A 22,885-nucleotide genomic window follows, 5' to 3' on the forward strand; every position below is an offset into this window, starting at 1 on the left:
TCCTAATCAATCTGATTCAGTAGAGTAGTAACCAGAATGACATCATGATTCAGTAATCAATCTGATTCAGTAGAGTAGTAACCAGAATGACATCATGTCCTAATCAATCTGATTCAGTAGAGTAGTAACCAGAATGACATCATGTCCTAATCAATCTGATTCAGTGAGTAGTAACCAGAATGACATCATGTCCTAATCAATCTGATTCAGTAGAGTAGTAACCAGAATGACATCATGTCCTAATCAATCTGATTCAGTAGAGTAGTAACCAGAATGACATCATGTCCTAATCAATCTGATTCAGTAGAGTAGTAACCAGAATGACATCATGTCCTAATCAATCTGATTCAGTAGAGTAGTAACCAGAATGACATCATGTCCTAATCAATCTGATTCAGTAGAGTAGTAACCAGAATGACATCATGTCCTAATCAATCTGATTCAGTGAGTAGTAACCAGAATGACATCATGTCCTAATCAATCTGATTCAGTAGAGTAGTAACCAGAATGACATCATGTCCTAATCAATCTGATTCAGTAGAGAGTAGAATGACATCACTAATCAATCTGAATGACATCATCATGTCCTAATCAATCTGATTCAGTAGAGTAGTAACCAGAATGACATCATGTTAATCAATCTGATTCAGTAGAGTAGTAACCAGAATGACATCATGTCCTAATCAATCTGATTCAGTAGAGTAGTAACCAGAATGACATCATGTCCTAATCAATCTGATTCAGTAGAGTAGTAACCAGAATGACATCATGTCCTAATCAATCTGATTCAGTAGAGTAGTAACCAGAATGACATCATGTCCTAATCAATCTGATTCAGTAGAGTAGTAACCAGAATGACATCATGTCCTAATCAATCTGATTCAGTAGAGTAGTAACCAGAATGACATCATGTCCTAATCAATCTGATTCAGTAGAGTAGTAACCAGAATGACATCATGTCCTAATCAATCTGATTCAGTAGAGTAGTCAGAATGACATCATGTCCTAATCAATCTGATTCAGTAGAGTAGTAACATCAGAATGACATCATGTCCTAATCAATCTGATTCAGTAGAGTAGTAACCAGAATGACATCATGTCCTAATCAATCTGATTCAGTAGAGTAGTAACCAGAATGACATCATGTCCTAATCAATCTGATTCAGTAGAGTAGTAACCAGAATGACATCATGTCCTAATCAATCTGATTCAGTAGAGTAGTAACCAGAATGACATCATGTCCTAATCAATCTGATTCAGTAGAGTAGTAACCAGAATGACATCATGTCCTAATCAATCTGATTCAGTAGAGTAGTAACCAGAATGACATCATGTCCTAATCAATCTGATTCAGTAGAGTAGTAATTCCAGAATGACATCATGTCCTAATCAATCTGATTCAGTAGAGTAGTAACCAGAATGACATCATGTCCTAATCAATCTGATTCAGTAGAGTAGTAACCAGAATGACATCATGTCCTAATCAATCTGATTCAGTAGAGTAGTAACCAGAATGACATCATGTCCTAATCAATCTGATTCAGTAGAGTAGTAACCAGAATGACATCATGTCCTAATCAATCTGATTCAGTAGAGTAGTAACCAGAATGACATCATGTCCTAATCAATCTGATTCAGTAGAGTAGTAACCAGAATGACATCATGTCCTAATCAATCTGATTCAGTAGTAACCAGAATGACATCAGTCAATCTGATTCAGAATGACATCATGTCCTAATCAATCTGATTCAGTAGAGTAGTAACCAGAATGACATCATGTCCTAATCAATCTGATTCAGTAGAGTAGTAACCAGAATGACATCATGTCCTAATCAATCTGATTCAGTAAGTCAATCTGATTCAATCTGATTCAGTAGAGTAGTAACCAGAATGACATCATGTCCTAATCAATCTGATTCAGTAGAGTAGTAACCAGAATGACATCATGTCTGATTCTAATCAATCTGATTCATTCAGAGTAGTAACCAGAATGACATCATGTCCTAATCAATCTGATTCAGTGAGTAGTAACCAGAATGACATCATGTCCTAATCAATCTGATTCAGTAGAGTAGTAACCAGAATGACATCATGTAACCAGAATGACATCATGTCCTAATCAATCTGATTCAGTAGAGTAGTAACCAGAATGACATCATGTCCTAATCAATCTGATTCAGTAGAGTAGTAACCAGAATGACATCATGTCTGATTCTAATCAATCTGATTCAGTAGAGTAGTAACCAGAATGACATCATGTCCTAATCAATTCTAGTAACCAGAATGACATCATGTCCTAATCAATCTGATTCAGTAGTAGTAACCAGAATGACATCATGTCCTAATCAATCTGATTCAGTAGAGTAGTAACCAGAATGACATCATGTCCTAATCAATCTGATTCAGTAGAGTAGTAACCAGAATGACATCATGTCCTAATCAATCTGATTCAGTAGAGTAGTAACCAGAATGACATCATGTCCTAATCAATCTGATTCAGTAGAGTAGTAACCAGAATGACATCATGTCCTAATCAATCTGATTCAGTAGAGTAGTAACCAGAATGACATCATGTCCTAATCAATCTGATTCAGTAGAGTAGTAACCAGAATGACATCATGTCCTAATCAATCTGATTCAGTAGAGTAGTAACCAGAATGACATCATGTCCTAATCAATCTGATTCAGTGAGTAGTAACCAGAATGACATCATGTCCTAATCAATCTGATTCAGTAGAGTAGTAACCAGAATGACATCATGTCCTAATCAATCTGATTCAGTCAATCTGAGTAGTAACCAGAATGACATCATGTCCTAATCAATCTGATTCAGTAGAGTAGTATGACATCAGTCCTAATCAATGACATCATGACATCATGTCCTAATCAATCTGATTCAGTAGAGTAGTAACCAGAATGACATCATGTCCTAATCAATCTGATTCAGTAGAGTAGTAACCAGAATGACATCATGTCCTAATCAATCTGATTCAGTAGAGTAGTAACCAGAATGACATCATGTCCTAATCAATCTGATTCAGTAGAGTAGTAACCAGAATGACATCATGTCCTAATCAATCTGATTCAGTAGAGTAGTAACCAGAATGACATCATGTCCTAATCAATCTGATTCAGTAGAGTAGTAACCAGAATGACATCATGTCCTAATCAATCTGATTCAGTAGAGTAGTAACCAGAATGACAACCAGAATGACATCATGTCCTAATCAATCTGATTCAGTGAGTAGTAACCAGAATGACATCATGTCCTAATCAATCTGATTCAGTAGAGTAGTAACCAGAATGACATCATGTCCTAATCAATCTGATTCAGTAGAGTAGTAACCAGAATGACATCATGTCCTAATCAATCTGATTCAGTAGAGTAGTAACCAGAATGACATCATGTCCTAATCAATCTGATTCAGTAGAGTAGTAGAATGACATCCAGAATGACATCATGTCCTAATCAATCTGATTCAGTAGAGTAGTAACCAGAATGACATCATGTCCTAATCAATCTGATTCAGTAGAGTAGTAACCAGAATGACATCATGTCCTAATCAATCTGATTCAGTAGAGTAGTAACCAGAATGACATCATGTCCTAATCAATCTGATTCAGTGAGTAGTAACCAGAATGACATCATGTCCTAATCAATCTGATTCAGTAGAGTAGTAACCAGAATGACATCATGTCCTAATCAATCTGATTCAGTAGAGTAGTAACCAGAATGACATCATGTCCTAATCAATCTGATTCAGTAGAGTAGTAACCAGAAACCAGAATGACATCATGTCCTAATCAATCTGATTCAGTAGAGTAGTAACCAGAATGACATCATGTCCTAATCAATCTGATTCAGTAGAGTAGTAACCAGAATGACATCATGTCCTAATCAATCTGATTCAGTAGAGTAGTAACCAGAATGACATCATGTCCTAATCAATCTGATTCAGTAGAGTAGTAACCAGAATGACATCATGTTCTAATCAATCTGATTCAGTAGAGTAGTAACCAGAATGACATCATGTCAGTAATCAATCTGATTCAGTAGAGTAGTAACCAGAATGACATCATGTCCTAATCAATCTGATTCAGTAGAGTAGTAACCAGAATGACATCATGTCCTAATCAATCTGATTCAGTAGAGTAGTAACCAGAATGACATCATGTCAGTAATCAATCTGATTCAGTAGAGTAGTAACCAGAATGACATCATGTCCTAATCAATCTGATTCAGTAGTAACCAGAATGACATCATGTAATTCAGAATGACATCATGTCCTAATCAATCTGATTCAGTAGAGTAGTAACCAGAATGACATCATGTCCTAATCAATCTGATTCAGTAGAGTAGTAACCAGAATGACATCATGTCCTAATCAATCTGATTCAGTAGAGTAGTAACCAGAATGACATCATGTCCTAATCAATCTGATTCAGTAGAGTAGTAACCAGAATGACATCATGTCCTAATCAATCTGATTCAGTGGAGTAGTAACCAGAATGACATCATGTCCTAATCAATCTGATTCAGTAGAGTAGTAACCAGAATGACATCATGTCCTAATCAATCTGATTCAGTAGAGTAGTAACCAGAATGACATCATGTCCTAATCAATCTGATTCAGTAGAGTAGTAACCAGAATGACATCATGTCCTAGAGTAGTAACTGTTTAACTGCTGTACTCATCCTGTGTATTGTCCTCTAGCTGGTGACCAGCTTTTACTGAACCATCACATTGGACACTATCTGTCTGTTTGTCAGATGTGACCAACACTTCTGTGAAAAGTGTCTTGGACTGACAGCTTTGTCTAGTGTTTGCCTTGCCGGTGATCAACTCACGTGGATTATTCTAGATTTCTTCCAGAATAGGAATCTAACCATTCCTGTGTCTCCTCCCTTCTAGCTGGTGATCAGAGTGCACCTGTCAGACGAGAGCTCTAAAACCATGATGGTGGACGAGAGGCAGACGGTCAGACAGGTTCTAGACAGCTTGTTGGACAAGTCCCACTGTGGCTTCAGTCCCGACTGGTCCCTGGTCGAGACCATCAACGAACTGCAGATGGGTAGGTGGAGCAAGGCACACACACTCACTCACTCACTCACTCACTCACTCACTCACTCACTCACTCACTCACTCACACGCTCACTCACACGCTCACTCACACGCTCACTCACACGCTCACTCACACGCTCACTCACACGCTCACTCACACACACACACACTCACACACTCACATACACGCTCGCTCACTCACTCACTCACACACACACACACACACACACGCTCACTCGCTCACTCACTCACACACACACACATTCACACACTCACACACACACGCTCGCTCGCTCGCTCACTCACTCAGTCACTCACACACACACACGCTCACTCACTCACACGCGCTCGCTCACTCGCTCGCTCGCTCACTCACTCACTCACAGACACATTCACTCACTCACTCACACGCTCGCTCGCTCGCTCACTCACTCACTCAGTCACTCACTCACACACGCTCGCTCGCTCGCTCACATACACGGATCATTTCTCATCAGGTGCTTCTCTGACGTTGGTCTCTGGTTTGATTGTATTTGTTTTATCCTCACTGATTAGCATCAGACACAGAAGAGTTGATTTTTCTGAAATGCCACCCATAACTCTGGCCTAAGGGGATTTACTAGTCTCTGCCACCCATAACTCTGGCCTAAGGGGATTTACTAGTCGCTGCCACCCATAGCTCTGGCCTAAGGGGATTTACTAGTCGCTGCCACCCATAGCTCTGGCCTAAGGGGATTTACTAGTCGCTGCCACCCATAGCTCTGGCCTAAGGGGATTTACTAGTCGCTGCCACCCATAGCTCTGGCCTAAGGGGATTTACTAGTCGCTGCCACCCATAACTCTGGCCTAAGGGGATTTACTAGTCGCTGCCACCCATAGCTCTGGCCTAAGGGGATTTACTAGTCGCTGCCACCCATAGCTCTGGCCTAAGGGGATTTACTAGTCGCTGCCACCCATAACTCTGGCCTAAGGGGATTTACTAGCCGCTGCCACCCATAACTCTGGCCTAAGGGGATTTACTCGTCGCTGCCACCCATAGCTCTGGCCTAAGGGGATTTACTAGTCGCTGCCACCCATAACTCTGGCCTAAGGGGATTTACTAGCCGCTGCCATCCATAGCTCTGGCCTAAGGGGATTTACTAGTCGCTGCCACCCATAACTCTGGCCTAAGGGGATTTACTAGCCGCTGCCATCCATAGCTCTGGCCTAAGGGGATTTACTAGTCGCTGCCACCCATAGCTCTGGCCTAAGGGGATTTACTAGTCGCTGCCACCCATAGCTCTGGCCTAAGGGGATTTACTAGTCGCTGCCACCCATAGCTCTGGCCTAAGGGGATTTACTAGTCGCTGCCACCCATAACTCTGGCCTAAGGGGATTTACTAGTCGCTGCCACCCATAGCTCTGGCCTAAGGGGATTTACTAGTCGCTGCCACCCATAGCTCTGGCCTAAGGGGATTTACTAGTCGCTGCCACCCATAACTCTGGCCTAAGGGGATTTACTAGTCGCTGCCACCCATAGCTCTGGCCTAAGGGGATTTACTAGTCGCTGCCACCCATAGCTCTGGCCTAAGGGGATTTACTAGTCGCTGCCACCCATAACTCTGGCCTAAGGGGATTTACTAGTCGCTGCCACCCATAGCTCTGGCCTAAGGGGATTTACTAGTCGCTGCCACCCATAACTCTGGCCTAAGGGGATTTACTAGCCGCTGCCACCCATAGCTCTGGCCTAAGGGGATTTACTATCCGCTGCCACCCATAACTCTGGCCTAAGGGGATTTACTAGTCGCTGCCACCCATAACTCTGGCCTAAGGGGATTTACTAGCCGCTGCCATCCATAGCTCTGGCCTAAGGGGATTTACTAGTCGCTGCCACCCATAACTCTGGCCTAAGGGGATTTACTAGTCGCTGCCACCCATAGCTCTGGCCTAAGGGGATTTACTAGTCGCTGCCACCCATAGCTCTGGCCTAAGGGGATTTACTAGTCGCTGCCACCCATAGCTCTGGCCTAAGGGGATTTACTAGTCGCTGCCACCCATAGCTCTGGCCTAAGGGGATTTACTAGTCGCTGCCACCCATAGCTCTGGCCTAAGGGGATTTACTAGTCGCTGCCACCCATAGCTCTGGCCTAAGGGGATTTACTCGTCGCTGCCACCCATAACTCTGGCCTCAGGGGATTTACTAGTCGCTGCCACCCATAGCTCTGGCCTAAAGGGGTTTTACTAGTCTCTGCCACCCATAACTCTGGCCTCAGGGGATTTACTAGTCGCTGCCACCCATAGCTCTGGCCTAAGGGGATTTACTAGTCTCTGCCACCCATAACTCTGGCCTAAGGGGATTTACTAGTCGCTGCCACCCATAGCTCTGGCCTAAGGGGATTTACTAGTCTCTGCCACCCATAACTCTGGCCTAAGGGGATTTACTAGTCGCTGCCACCCATAACTCTGGCCTAAGGGGATTTACTAGTCGCTGCCACCCATAGCTCTGGCCTAAGGGGATTTACTAGTCTCTGCCACCCATAACTCTGGCCTAAGGGGATTTACTAGTCGCTGCCACCCATAACTCTGGCCTAAGGGGATTTACTAGTCGCTGCCACCCATAACTCTGGCCTAAGGGGATTTACTAGTCGCTGCCACCCATAACTCTGGCCTAAGGGGATTTACTAGTCGCTGCCACCCATAACTCTGGCCTAAGGGGATTTACTAGTCGCTGCCACCCATAGCTCTGGCCTAAGGGGATTTACTAGCCGCTGCCATCCTGTCTGCGTGTGGCTTTGTTATAAGCAGTAGGGGGGTGGGCCACAACTACAGGGATGAAAAGATTAAACTTGAATGGCTTAGAATATGAAAACTCCCCAGCGGGAGGTCATTGACATTCTGTAGCAGAGAGGGTCGGTGGCTGTTGAGAGGGGCTGTTAGGGAAATGGACCACCCTCCCTCCTCTGGGTGTCAGCCTTGGTTTCTCAAATTACTGCCTTGCCTGGTTCACCAACTACTTCTCTGACAGAGTTCAGTGTGTCAAATAGGAGCGCCTGTTGTCCAGACCTCTGGCTGTCTCCATGGGGATGCCACAGGGTTCAATCCTCGGGCCGACTCTTTTCTCTGTATAAACATCAATGACGTTGCTCTTGCTGCTGGTGATTCTCTGATCCACCTCTACACAGACGACAGCATTCTGTATACTTCTGGACCTTCTTTGGACACTGTGTTAACTAACCTCCAAACGATTTTCAACAACATTCAACACTCCTTCCGTGGCCTAAACTAAGTTCATGCTCTTCAACCGATCGCTGCCCGCACCTTCCCGCCCGACGAGCATCACTACTCTGGACGGTTCTGACTTAGGCACTTTAGTTTTGCCAGCCTAATCTCAGGAGTTGATAGGCTTGAAGTCATAAACAGGGCAGTGCCTCAAGCACAGCGAAGAGCTGCTGGCAAAACGCAGGAAAAGTGTTGTTTGAATGAATGCTTACGATTCTGCTGCTGCTCAGTCAGACTGCTCTATCAAATAATTGACGTAATTATAACAACGATTGTGCTTGTTCTGCGAATGTGTTTTTGTTAAATCATCCCCCGTTTGGCGTAGTAGGCTGTGATTCGATGATAAATGAACAGGCACCGCATCGATTATATGCAAGTTAACTAGTGATTATGTTAAGATTGATTGTTTTTCATAAGATAAGTTTAATGCTAGCTAGCACCTTACCTTGGCTCCTTGCTGCACTCACGTAACAGGTAGTCAAGCCTGCCAGTCTCCTCGTGGAGTAACAGGTAGTCAGCCTGCCAGTCTCCTCGTGGAGTAACAGGTAGTCAGCCTGCCAGTCTCCTCGTGGAGTAACAGGTAGTCAGCCTGCCAGTCTCCTCGTGGAGTAACAGGTAGTCAGCCTGCCAGTCTCCTCGTGGAGTAACAGGTAGTCAGCCTGCCAGTCTCCTCGTGGAGTAACAGGTAGTCAGCCTGCCACGCAGTGGAGTGCAATGTGCAATGTAATCGGCCATCATACCGATTGTTATGAAAACTTGAAATGGGCCTAATTCATAGGCCATGCCGACCTCTACTCTACACCCCATGTAAAGCAGATTAATGTGCTGAATTTAGAAAGTTATTTGGTCACTTTAGTGTGATGCAAGCCTTGCCAAACATATTAGCCTCGGAGCTAGGTTACATGAGAGACTATGATTAGAAAAAGTGATTGTTTCCAATGCTGGGCTAATAATGTCACCCATCAGAGTATTCTTGAATGGGCTGTAAATCCTCCGGGGAGGGTACCTTTAGGATGTTGGGGATTGGGCTATAATCCCCTGGGGAGGGTACATTAAGGATGTTGGGGAATGGGCATTTAGGATGTTGGGGATCGGGCTATAATCCCCTGGGGAGGGTACATTAAGGATGTTGGAGAATGGGCATTTAGGATGTTGGGTAATGGGCATTTAGGATGTTGGGGATTGGGCTATAATCCCCTGGGGAGGGTACATTAAGGATGTTGGAGAATGGGCATTTAGGATGTTGGGTAATGGGCATTTAGGATGTTGGGGATCGGGCTATAATCCCCTGGGGAGGGTACATTAAGGATGTTGGAGAATGGGCATTTAGGATGTTGGGTAATGGGCATTTAGGATGTTGGGGATTGGGCTATAATCCCCTGGGGAGGGTACATTAAGGATGTTGGGGAAAGGGCATTTAGGATGTTGTGGAATGGGCATTTCGGATGTTGGGGATTGGGCTATAATCCCCTGGGGAGGGTACATTTAGGATGTTGGGGAATGGGCTGTAAATCTCCTGGGGAGGACAGATTTAAGATGTTGGGGAATGGGCTGTAAATCTCCTGGGGAGGACAGATTTAAGATGTTGGGGAATGGGCTATAATCCCCTTGGGAGGGTACATTTAGGATGTTGGGGATTGGGCATTTAGGATGTTGGGGATTGGGCATTTAGGATGTTGGGGATTGTACATTTAGGATGTTGGGGATTGGGCATTTAGGATGTTGGGGATTGGGCATTTAGGATGTTGGGGATTGTACATTTAGGATGTTGGGGAATGGGCTGTAAATCCCCTGGGGAGGACGGATTTAAGATGTTGGGGAATGGGCTATAATCCCCTGGGGAGGACAGATTTAAGATGTTGGGGAATGGGCTATAATCCCCTGGGGAGGACAGATTTAAGATGTTGGGGAATGGGCTGTAAATCCCCTGGGGAGGACTGATTTAAGATGTTGGGGATTGGGCTGTAAATCCCCTTGGGAGGACGGATTTAGGATGTTGGGGAATGGGCTATAATCCCCTGGGGAGGACGGATTTAAGATGTTGGGGAATGGGCTATAATCCCCTGGGGAGGACTGATTTAAGATGTGCAAATCAATCCCAGAACAACAGCAAAGGACCTTGTGAAGATGCTGGAGGAAACCAGTACAAAATTATCAATATCCACAGTAAAACGAGTCCTATATCGACATAACCTGAAAGGCCGCTCAGCAAGGAATAAGCCGTTGCTCTAAAACGTCCATAAAAAAAGCCAGACAACGGTTTGCAACTGCACATGGGGACAAAGATTGTACTTTCTGGAGAAATGTCCTCTGGTCTGATGAAACAAAAATAGAACTGTTTGGCCATAATGACCATCGTTATGTTTAGAGGAAAAAGGGGGAGGCTTGCAAGCAGAAGAACACCATCCCAACCGTGAAGCACGGGGGTGGCAGCATCATGCTGTGGGGGTGCTTTGCTGCAGGAGAGGCTGGTGCACTCCACAAAATAGATGGCTTCATGAGGTAGGAATATTATGTGGATATATTGAAGCAACATCTCAAGACATCAGTCAGGAAGTTAAAGCTTGGTCACAAATGGCTCTTCCCGATGGACAACGACCCCAAGCATTCTTCCACAGTTGTAGCAAAATGGCTTAAGGACAACAAAGTCAAGGAATTGGAGTGGCCATCACAAAGCCCTGACCTCAATCCTATAGAAAATTTGTGGGCACAACTGAAAAAGTGTGCGAGCAAGGAGGCCTACAAAACTGACTCCGTTACACCAGCTTTGTCAGGGCCAAAATTCACCCAACTTATTGTGGGAAGCTTGTGGAAGGCTACTCGAAACGTTTGACCCAAGTTAAATAATTGAAAGGCAATACTACGAAATACTAATTGAGTGTATGTAAACTTCTGACCCACTGGGAATGTGATGAAAGAAATAAAAGCTGAAATAAATCATGCTCTCTACTATTATTCTGACATTTCACATTCTTAAAATAAAGTGGTGATCCCAACTGACCTAAAACAGGGACTTTTAACTGCGATTAAATGTCAGGAATTGTGAAAATCTGATTTTAAATGTATTTGGCTAAGGTGTAGGTAAACTTCCCGACTTCACCTGTATGTCCAGAGCATGGTGAGTTATTTATCAATCAATACCCCAAATCAATCTGTTTTACAGATTGAACCTATGACAGACTAATACTATATTCTCTCTCTTTCTCCACTTCCTCCCAGAGCGTATCTTTGAGGACCACGAGAACCTGGTGGAGAACCTTCAGAACTGGACCAGAGACAGTCAGAACAGACTGATGTTCATAGAACGCATCGAGAAGTACGCCCTCTTCAAGAACCCTCAGGTGAGACAGACAGTCAATACATGTTGGACTGGTTTCCCACACACTAATGAAGACTAAACCTGGACACTAATGAAGACTAGTCCAGGACACTAATGAAGACTAGTCCTAGACACTAATGAAGACTAGTCCTGGACACTAATGAAGACTAGTCCTGGACACTAATGAAGACTAGTCCCGGACACTAATGAAGACTAGTCCTGGAGACAAATGAAGACTAGTCCTGGACACTAATGAAGACTAGTCCTGGACACTAATGAAGACTAGTCCTGGACACTAATGAAGACTAGTCCTGGACACTAATGAAGACTAGTCCTGAACACTAATGAAGACTAGTCCAGGACACTAATGAAGACTAGTCCTGGACACTAATGAAGACTAGTCCTGGACACTAATGAAGACTAGTCCTGGACACTAATGAAGACTAGTCCTGGACACTAATGAAGACTAGTCCTGGACACTAATGAAGACTAGTCCTGGACACTAATGAAGACTAGTCCTGGACACTAATGAAGACTAGTCCTGGACACTAATGAAGACTAGTCCTGGACACTAATGAAGACTAGTCCTGGACACTAATGAAGACTAGTCCTGGACACTAATGAAGACTAGTCCTGGACACTAATGAAGACTAGTCCTGGACACTAATGAAGACTAGTCCAGGACACTAATGAAGACTAGTCCTGGACACTAATGAAGACTAGTCCTGGACACTAATGAAGACTAGTCCAGGACACTAATGAAGACTAGTCCAGGACACTAATGAAGACTAGTCCTGGACACTAATGAAGACTAGTCCTGAACACTAATGAAGACTAGTCCAGGACACTAATGAAGACTAGTCCTGGACACTAATGAAGACTAGTCCAGGACACTAATGAAGATTAGTCCTGAACACTAATGAAGACTAGTCCTGGACACTAATGAAGACTAGTCCTGGACACTAATGAAGACTAGTCCAGGACACTAATGAAGACTAGTCGTGGACACTAATAAAGACCAGTACTGCACACTAATGAAGACTAGTCCTGGACACTAATGAAGACCAGTCCTGGACACTAATGAAGACCAGTCCTGGACACTAATGAAGACTAGTCCTGGACACTAATGAGGACTAGTCCTGGACACTAATGAAGACTAGTCCTGGACACTAATGAAGACTAGTCCTGGACACTAATGAAGACTAGTCCTGGACACTAATGAAGACTAGTCCTGGACACTAATGAAGACTAGTCCTGGACACTAATGAGGACTAGTCCTGGAGACAAACGAAGACTAGTCCTGAACACTAATGAAGACTAGTCCTGGACACGAATGAGGACTAGTCCTGGACAGTAATGATGCAGAAATACACTGACTGAGGCTAAACTGCCTTAAAATACGCTACACCAAAATAGCCATCCAGAACACTGCTGTCCCTGCCAGTCAGTATTGTATCACATAACTGATGCAGGACAGGTTTTACAATACACTGAACTGGCACCAAAATATAAATGCTTCACCAAAATAGATATAAACAGTGTCTGATACTACTGAGTGTATGTACACAAAGTCACTCGACAGACACCAGTGTGTTCTTCAGATCTAGGTCAGTATGTTGTGTAGATGGTGGTACAGTGATTCGTAGATTGTGAGCTGGTGAGCACTGTTGTCTCCATGGTGAACTAGCTTCGTAAGATTGTCTCCATGGCGACTGACTGCTAAAGGAACATTGATGGATTGTGCACTGCTCAAAGAAATAAAGGGAACACTAAAATAACACATCCTAGATCTGAATTTATGAAATATTCTTATGAAATATTTTTTTCTTTACATAGTTGAATGTACTGATAACAAAATCACACAAAAATGATCAATGGAAATCAAATTTATCAACCCATGGAGGTCTGGATTTGGAGTCACACTCAAAATTAAAGTGGAAAACCACACTACAGGCTGATCCAACTTTGATGTAATGTCCTTAAAACAAGTCCAAATGAGGCTCAGTAGTGTGTGTGGCCTCCACGTGCCTGTATGACCTCCCTACAACGCCTGGGCATGCTCCTGATGAGGTGGCGGATGGTCTCCTGAGGGATCTCCTCCCAGACCTGGACTAAAGCATCCGCCAACTCCTGGACAGTCTGTGGTGCAACGTGGCGTTGGTGGATGGAGCGAGACATGATGTCCCAGATGTGCTCAATTGGATTCAGGTCTGGGGAACGGTTGGGCCAGTCCATACAATCAATGCCTTCCTCTTGCAGGAACTGCTGACACACTCCAGCCACATGAGGTCTAGCATTGACTTGCATTAGGAGGGACCCAGGGCCAACCACACCAGCGTATGGTCTCACAAGGGGTCTGAGGATCTCATCTCGGTACCTAATGGCAGTCAGGCTACCTCTGGCGAGCACATGGAGGGCTGTGCGGCTCCCCAAAGAAATGCCACCCCACAACATGACTGACCCACCGCCAAACCGGTCATGCTGGAGGATGTTGCAGGCAGCAGAACGTTCTCCACGGCGTCTCCAGACTGTCATGTCTGTCACATGTGCTCAGTGTGAACCTGCTTTCATCTGTAAAGAGCACAGGGCGCCAGTGGCAAATTTGCCAATCTTGGTGTTCTCTGGCAAATGCCAAACGTCCTGCACGGTGTTGGGCTGTAAGCACAACCCCCACCTGTGGACGTCGGGCCCTCATACCACCCTCATGGAGTCTGTTTCTGACCGTTTGAGCAGACACATGCACATTTGTGGCCTGCTGGAGGTCATTTTGCAGGGCTCTGGCAGTGCTCCTCCTGCTCCTCCTTGCACAAAGGCGGAGGTAGGGGTCCTGCTGCTGGGTTGTTGCCCTCCTACGGCCTCCTCCACGTCTCCTGATATACTGGCCTGTCTCCTGGTAGCGCCTCCATGCTCTGGACACTACCCTGACAGACACAGCAAACCTTCTTGCCACAGCTCGAATTGATGTGCCATCCTGGATGAGCTGCACTACCTGAGCCACTTGTGTGGGTTGTAGACTCCGTCTCATGCTACCACCAGAGTGAAAGCACCGCCAGCATTCAAAAGTGACCAAAACATCAGCCAGGAAGCATAGGAACTGAGAAGTGGTCTGTGGTCACCACCTGCAGAACCACTCCTTTATTGGGGGTGTCTTGCTAATTGCCTATAATTTCCACCTGTTGTCTATTCCATTTGCACAACAGCATGTGACATTTATTGTCAATTAGTGTTGCTTCCTAAGTAGACAGTTTGATTTCACAGAAGTGTGATTGACTTGGAGTTACATTGTGTTGTTTAAGTGTTCCCTTTATTTTTTTTAGCAGTGTATTTGTTTATCGAGTTACTGGCAGGATAGCCTAGTGGTTAGAGTGTTGGACTAGTAACCTGCAGGTAGCCTAGTGGTTAGAGTGTTGGACTAGTAACCTGCAGGTAGCCTAGTGGTTAGAGTGTTGGACTAGTAACCAGCAGGTAGCCTAGTGGTTAGAGCGTTGGACTAGTAACCAGCAGGTAGCCTAGTGGTTAGAGCGTTGGACTAGTAACCAGCAGGTAGCCTAGTGGTTAGAGCGTTGGACTAGTAACCAGCAGGTAGCCTAGTGGTTAGAGCGTTGGACTAGTAACCAGCAGGTAGCCTAGTGGTTAGAGTGTTGGACTAGTAACCTGCAGGTAGCCTAGTGGTTAGAGTGTTGGACTAGTAACCAGCAGGTAGCCTAGTGGTTAGAGCGTTGGACTAGTAACCAGCAGGTAGCCTAGTGGTTAGAGCGTTGGACTAGTAACCAGCAGGTAGCCTAGTGGTTAGAGCGTTGGACTAGTAACCAGCAGGTAGCCTAGTGGTTAGAGCGTTGGACTAGTAACCAGCAGGTAGCCTAGTGGTTAGAGTGTTGGACTAGTAACCTGCAGGTAGCCTAGTGGTTAGAGTGTTGGACTAGTAACCAGCAGGTAGCCTAGTGGTTAGAGCGTTGGACTAGTAACCAGCAGGTAGCCTAGTGGTTAGAGCGTTGGACTAGTAACCAGCAGGCAGCCTAGTGGTTAGAGCGTTGGACTAGTAACCAGCAGGTAGCCTAGTGGTTAGAGCGTTGGACTAGTAACCAGCAGGTAGCCTAGTGGTTAGAGCGTTGGACTAGTAACCAGCAGGTAGCCTAGTGGTTAGAGCGTTGGACTAGTAACCAGCAGGTAGCCTAGTGGTTAGAGCGTTGGGCTAGTAACCAGCAGGTAGCCTAGTGGTTAGAGCGTTGGGCTAGTAACCAGCAGGTAGCCTAGTGGTTAGAGCGTTGGACTAGTAACTAGCAGGTAGCCTAGTGGTTAGAGTGTTGGACTAGTAACCAGCAGGTAGACTAGTGGTTAGAGCGTTGGACTAGTAACTAGCAGGTAGCCTAGTGGTTAGAGCGTTGGACTAGTAACCAGCAGGTAGACTAGTGGTTAGAGCATTGGACTAGTAACCAGCAGGTAGCCTAGTGGTTAAGCGTTGGGACTAGTAACCTGCAGGTAGCCTAGTGGTTAGAGTGTTGGACTAGTAACCAGCATGTTGCCTAGTGGTTAGAGCATTGGACTAGTAACCAGCAGGTAGCCTAGTGGTTAGAGCGTTGGACTAGTAACCTGCAGGTAGCATAGTGGTTAGAGCATTGGACTAGTAACCAGCAGGGTAGTCTAGTTGTTAGAGCGTTGGACTAGTAACCAGCAGGTAGCCTAGTGGTTAGAGCGTTGGACTAGTAACCTGCAGGTAGCCTAGTGGTTAGAGCGTTGGACTAGTAACCAGCAGGTAGCCTAGTGGTTAGAGCGTTGGACTAGTAACCAGCAGTGTAGCCTACTGGTTAGAGCGTTGGACTAGTAACCAGCAGGTAGACTAGTGGTTAGAGCATTGGACTAGTAACCAGCAGGTAGCCTAGTGGTTAGAGTGTTGGACTAGTAACCTGCAGGTAGCCTAGTGGTTAGAGCATTGGACTAGTAACCAGCAGGTAGCCTAGTGGTTAGAGCGTTGGACTAGTAACCTGCAGGTAGCCTAGTGGTTCGAGCGTTGGACTAGTAACCTGCAGGTAGCCTAGTGGTTAGAGTGTTGGACTAGTAACCAGCAGGTAGCCTAGTGGTTAGAGTGTTGGACTAGTAACCTGCAGGTAGCCTAGTGGTTAGAGCGTTGGACTAGTAACCAGCAGGTAGACTAGTGGTTAGAGCGTTGGACTAGTAACCAGCAGGTAGCCTAGTGGTTAGAGCGTTGGACTAGTAATCAGCAGGTAGCCTAGTGGTTAGAGCGTTGGACTAGTAATCAGCAGGTAGCCTAGTGGTTAGAGTGTTGGACTAGTAACCTGCAGGTAGCCTAGTGGTTAGAGCGTTGGACTAGTAACCAGCAGGTAGACTAGTGGTTAGAGCGTTGGACTAGTAACCAGCAGGTAGCCTAGTGGTTAGAGCGTTGGACTAGTAATCAGCAGGTAGCCTAGTGGTTAGAGCGTTGGACTAGTAACCAGCAGGTAGCCTAGTGGTTAGAGCGTTGGACTAGTAACCAGCAGGTAGCCTAGTGGTTAGAGCGTTGGACTAGTAACCAGCAGGTAGACTAGTGGTTAGAGCGTTGGACTAGTAACCAGCAGGTAGACTAGTGGTTAGAGCGTTGGACTAGTAATCAGCAGGTAGCCTAGTGGTTAGAGCGTTGGACTAGTAACCAGCAGGTAGACTAGTGGTTAGAGCGTTGGACTAGTAATCAGCAGGTAGCCTAGTGGTTAGAGCGTTGGACTAGTAACCAGCAGGTAGCCTAGTGGTTAGAGCGTTGGACTAGTAACTAGCAGGTATCCTAGTGGTTAGAGTGTTGGACTAGTAACCAGCAGGTAGCCTAGTGGTTAGAGCGTTGGACTAGTAACCAGCAGGTAGACTAGTGGTTAGAGCGTTGGACTAGTAACCTGCAGGTAGCCTAGTGGTTAGAGCGTTGGACTAGTAACCTGCAGGTAGCCTAGTGGTTAGAGCGTTGGACTAGTAACCAGCAGGTAGACTAGTGGTTAGAGCATTGGACTAGTAACCTGCATGTAGCCTAGTGGTTAGAGCGTTGGACTAGTAACCTGCAGGTAGCCTAGTGGTTAGAGCGTTGGACTAGTAACCTGCAGGTAGACTAGTGGTTAGAGCATTGGACTAGTAACCAGCAGGTAGCCTAGTGGTTAGAGCGTTGGACTAGTAACCTGCAGGTAGCCTAGTGGTTAGAGCATTGGACTAGTAACCAGCAGGTAGCCTAGTGGTTAGAGTGTTGGACTAGTAACCAGCAGGTAGCCTAGTGGTTAGAGTGTTGGACTAGTAACCAGCAGGTAGCCTAGTGGTTAGAGCGTTGGACTAGTAACCAGCAGGTAGCCTAGTGGTTAGAGCGTTGGACTAGTAACCAGCAGGTAGCCTAGTGGTTAGAGTGTTGGACTAGTAACCAGCAGGTAGCCTAGTGGTTAGAGCGTTGGACTAGTAACCTGCAGGTAGCCTAGTGGTTAGAGTGTTGGACTAGTAACCAGCAGGTAGCCTAGTGGTTAGAGCGTTGGACTAGTAACCAGCAGGTAGCCTAGTGGTTAGAGCGTTGGACTAGTAACCTGCAGGTAGCCTAGTGGTTAGAGCGTTGGACTAGTAACCTGCAGGTAGACTAGTGGTTAGAGCATTGGACTAGTAACCAGCAGGTAGCCTAGTGGTTAGAGCGTTGGACTAGTAACCTGCAGGTAGCCTAGTGGTTAGAGCGTTGGACTAGTAACCAGCAGGTAGCCTAGTGGTTAGAGTGTTGGACTAGTAACCAGCAGGTAGCCTAGTGGTTAGAGCGTTGGACTAGTAACCAGCAGGTAGCCTAGTGGTTAGAGCGTTGGACTAGTAACCAGCAGGTAGCCTAGTGGTTAGAGCGTTGGGCTAGTAACCAGCAGGTAGCCCAGTGGTTAGAGCGTTGGACTAGTAACTAGCAGGTAGCCTAGTGGTTAGAGTGTTGGACTAGTAACCAGCAGGTAGACTAGTGGTTAGAGCGTTGGACTAGTAACTAGCAGGTAGCCTAGTGGTTAGAGCGTTGGACTAGTAACCAGCAGGTAGACTAGTGGTTAGAGCATTGGACTAGTAACCAGCAGGTAGCCTAGTGGTTAAAGCGTTGGGACTAGTAACCTGCAGGTAGCCTAGTGGTTAGAGTGTTGGACTAGTAACCAGCATGTTGCCTAGTGGTTAGAGCATTGGACTAGTAACCAGCAGGTAGCCTAGTGGTTAGAGCGTTGGACTAGTAACCTGCAGGTAGCATAGTGGTTAGAGCATTGGACTAGTAACCAGCAGGGTAGTCTAGTTGTTAGAGCGTTGGACTAGTAACCAGCAGGTAGCCTAGTGGTTAGAGCGTTGGACTAGTAACCTGCAGGTAGCCTAGTGGTTAGAGCGTTGGACTAGTAACCAGCAGGTAGCCTAGTGGTTAGAGCGTTGGACTAGTAACCAGCAGTGTAGCCTACTGGTTAGAGCGTTGGACTAGTAACCAGCAGGTAGACTAGTGGTTAGAGCATTGGACTAGTAACCAGCAGGTAGCCTAGTGGTTAGAGTGTTGGACTAGTAACCTGCAGGTAGCCTAGTGGTTAGAGCATTGGACTAGTAACCAGCAGGTAGCCTAGTGGTTAGAGCGTTGGACTAGTAACCTGCAGGTAGCCTAGTGGTTCGAGCGTTGGACTAGTAACCTGCAGGTAGCCTAGTGGTTAGAGTGTTGGACTAGTAACCAGCAGGTAGCCTAGTGGTTAGAGTGTTGGACTAGTAACCTGCAGGTAGCCTAGTGGTTAGAGCGTTGGACTAGTAACCAGCAGGTAGCCTAGTGGTTAGAGCGTTGGACTAGTAACCAGCAGGTAGCCTAGTGGTTAGAGCGTTGGACTAGTAATCAGCAGGTAGCCTAGTGGTTAGAGCGTTGGACTAGTAATCAGCAGGTAGCCTAGTGGTTAGAGTGTTGGACTAGTAACCAGCAGGTAGCCTAGTGGTTAGAGCGTTGGACTAGTAACCAGCAGGTAGACTAGTGGTTAGAGCGTTGGACTAGTAACCAGCAGGTAGCCTAGTGGTTAGAGCGTTGGACTAGTAACCAGCAGGTAGCCTAGTGGTTAGAGCGTTGGACTAGTAACCAGCAGGTAGCCTAGTGGTTAGAGCGTTGGACTAGTAACCAGCAGGTAGCCTAGTGGTTAGAGCGTTGGACTAGTAACCAGCAGGTAGACTAGTGGTTAGAGCGTTGGACTAGTAACCAGCAGGTAGACTAGTGGTTAGAGCGTTGGACTAGTAACCAGCAGGTAGCCTAGTGGTTAGAGCGTTGGACTAGTAACCAGCAGGTAGACTAGTGGTTAGAGCGTTGGACTAGTAATCAGCAGGTAGCCTAGTGGTTAGAGCGTTGGACTAGTAACCAGCAGGTAGCCTAGTGGTTAGAGCGTTGGACTAGTAACAGCAGGTAGCCTAGTGGTTAGAGTGTTGGACTAGTAACCAGCAGGTAGCCTAGTGGTTAGAGCGTTGGACTAGTAACCAGCAGGTAGACTAGTGGTTAGAGCGTTGGACTAGTAACCTGCAGGTAGCCTAGTGGTTAGAGCGTTGGACTAGTAACCTGCAGGTAGCCTAGTGGTTAGAGCGTTGGACTAGTAACCAGCAGGTAGACTAGTGGTTAGAGCATTGGACTAGTAACCTGCATGTAGCCTAGTGGTTAGAGCGTTGGACTAGTAACCTGCAGGTAGCCTAGTGGTTAGAGCGTTGGACTAGTAACCTGCAGGTAGACTAGTGGTTAGAGCATTGGACTAGTAACCAGCAGGTAGCCTAGTGGTTAGAGCGTTGGACTAGTAACCTGCAGGTAGCCTAGTGGTTAGAGCATTGGACTAGTAACCAGCAGGTAGCCTAGTGGTTAGAGTGTTGGACTAGTAACCAGCAGGTAGCCTAGTGGTTAGAGTGTTGGACTAGTAACCAGCAGGTAGCCTAGTGGTTAGAGCGTTGGACTAGTAACCAGCAGGTAGCCTAGTGGTTAGAGCGTTGGACTAGTAACCAGCAGGTAGCCTAGTGGTTAGAGTGTTGGACTAGTAACCAGCAGGTAGCCTAGTGGTTAGAGCGTTGGACTAGTAACCTGCAGGTAGCCTAGTGGTTAGAGTGTTGGACTAGTAACCAGCAGGTAGCCTAGTGGTTAGAGCGTTGGACTAGTAACCAGCAGGTAGCCTAGTGGTTAGAGCGTTGGACTAGTAACCTGCAGGTAGCCTAGTGGTTAGAGCGTTGGACTAGTAACCTGCAGGTAGACTAGTGGTTAGAGCATTGGACTAGTAACCAGCAGGTAGCCTAGTGGTTAGAGCGTTGGACTAGTAACCTGCAGGTAGCCTAGTGGTTAGAGCATTGGACTAGTAACCAGCAGGTAGCCTAGTGGTTAGAGTGTTGGACTAGTAACCAGCAGGTAGCCTAGTGGTTAGAGTGTTGGACTAGTAACCAGCAGGTAGCCTAGTGGTTAGAGCGTTGGACTAGTAACCAGCAGGTAGCCTAGTGGTTAGAGCGTTGGACTAGTAACCAGCAGGTAGCCTAGTGGTTAGAGTGTTGGACTAGTAACCAGCAGGTAGCCTAGTGGTTAGAGCGTTGGACTAGTAACCTGCAGGTAGCCTAGTGGTTAGAGTGTTGGACTAGTAACCAGCAGGTAGCCTAGTGGTTAGAGCGTTGGACTAGTAACCAGCAGGTAGCCTAGTGGTTAGAGCGTTGGACTAGTAACCTGCAGGTAGCCTAGTGGTTAGAGCGTTGGACTAGTAACCTGCAGGTAGACTAGTGGTTAGAGCATTGGACTAGTAACCAGCAGGTAGCCTAGTGGTTAGAGCGTTGGACTAGTAACCTGCAGGTAGCCTAGTGGTTAGAGCGTTGGACTAGTAACCAGCAGGTAGCCTAGTGGTTAGAGCGTTGGACTAGTAAACAAAAGGATTGTTGTTCTTAACTGACTTGCCTAGTTAAATAAAGTATAGTTAAATATCTAAATCTAAATTTGACTATCATACCCTGATTTAACCCTTTTCTGGAAAATCACAGAACTATTTGTTGGGGCGGAAGGAGACGTGCGAGATGGCAGACAGGAACAAGGAAGCACTACTGGAGGTACAGTGATCTCAACATAGCAAACAAACCGATGGACACAACTTGACTTATTTAGCTCATTTCAAAGTGTGTGTGTGTGTGTGTGTGTGTGTGTGTGTGTGTGTGTGTGTGTGTGTGTGTGTGTGTGTGTGTGTGTGTGTGTGTGTGTGTGTGTGTGTGTGTGTGTGTGTGCGCGCGTGCGTGTGCTCTCTGCGGCAGGAGTGTTTTTGTGGCAGCGCCGTCTCTGTACCTGAGATGGAGGGAGTACTCTGGCTGAAGGAGGATGGAAAGAAGAGCTGGAAGAAGAGATACTTCCTGCTCAGAGCCTCTGGGATCTACTATGTTCCTAAAGGAAAAGCCAAGGTACGTCCCTGGAACACACTGACTAACCAGTATTCAAATAGTGTGTTTAGTCAAACATCTGTGATGATGCAGGGCCAAAAATATTATCAGCAATGAAAGTCTGAACACTCTACTGCTCCAAGACACACTAGTGATTCATGAAATGATCCTTTTCCAGGCCTCTCCTGCCCTCTGACCCATTCAGTAACATGGGAAACTTTTCCAGGCCTCTCCTGCCCTCTGACCCATTCAGTAACATGGGAAACTTTTCCAGGCCTCTCCTGCCCTCTGACCCATTCAGTAACATGGGAAACTTTTCCAGACCTCTCCTGCCCTCTGACCCATTCAGTAACATGGGAAACTTTTCCAGGCCTCTCCTGCCCTCTGACCCATTCAGTAACATGGGAAACTTTTCCAGGCCTCTCCTGCCCTCTGACCCATTCAGTAACATGGGAAACTTTTCCAGGCCTCTCCTGCCCTCTGACCCATTCAGTAACATGGGAAACTTTTCCAGGCCTCTCCTGCCCTCTGACCCATTCAGTAACATGGGAAACTTTTCCAGGCCTCTCCTGCCCTCTGACCCATTCAGTAACATGGGAAACTGTAATTGTCATTCTATATTTAAAAATAACATGTCGTAGATTCTTATTCTTTGGATTGTTAGCGTCCCAATACTGACTAACCAAATCAAACATTTAGAAATATTAACACACTTACAAACAGAAAATAAGTACAACATTCTCCCCAATGGGGGATGACTGCAAATGATCAACTGGTTAAGAAAAGTACAATTGAGTATTTTCAGAAAACTAGTAATGAAAGTTGGTTTAGTTCCTTAAAATAATACACAGGAAATAGAAAGTTGGTTTAGTTCCTGAAGATAATG

At 45.9% G+C, this 22,885-nt stretch overlaps 1 protein-coding gene across 1 annotated transcript in view; it reads left to right on the forward strand.

The window, feature by feature from the left end:
* raph1a (Ras association (RalGDS/AF-6) and pleckstrin homology domains 1a) overlaps nt 1-22,885 on the forward strand; it is a 216,368-nt gene that overhangs the window by 166,846 nt on the left and 26,637 nt on the right. The window contains 4 exon segments of the mRNA XM_052523268.1: nt 4,914-5,073; nt 11,541-11,662; nt 21,613-21,678; nt 21,877-22,020. Coding sequence (XP_052379228.1) covers nt 4,914-5,073; nt 11,541-11,662; nt 21,613-21,678; nt 21,877-22,020 — 492 coding nt within the window.

Source organism: Oncorhynchus keta, chromosome 7, assembly GCF_023373465.1.
Source record: "Oncorhynchus keta strain PuntledgeMale-10-30-2019 chromosome 7, Oket_V2, whole genome shotgun sequence".
NCBI lineage: Eukaryota > Metazoa > Chordata > Actinopteri > Salmoniformes > Salmonidae > Oncorhynchus > Oncorhynchus keta.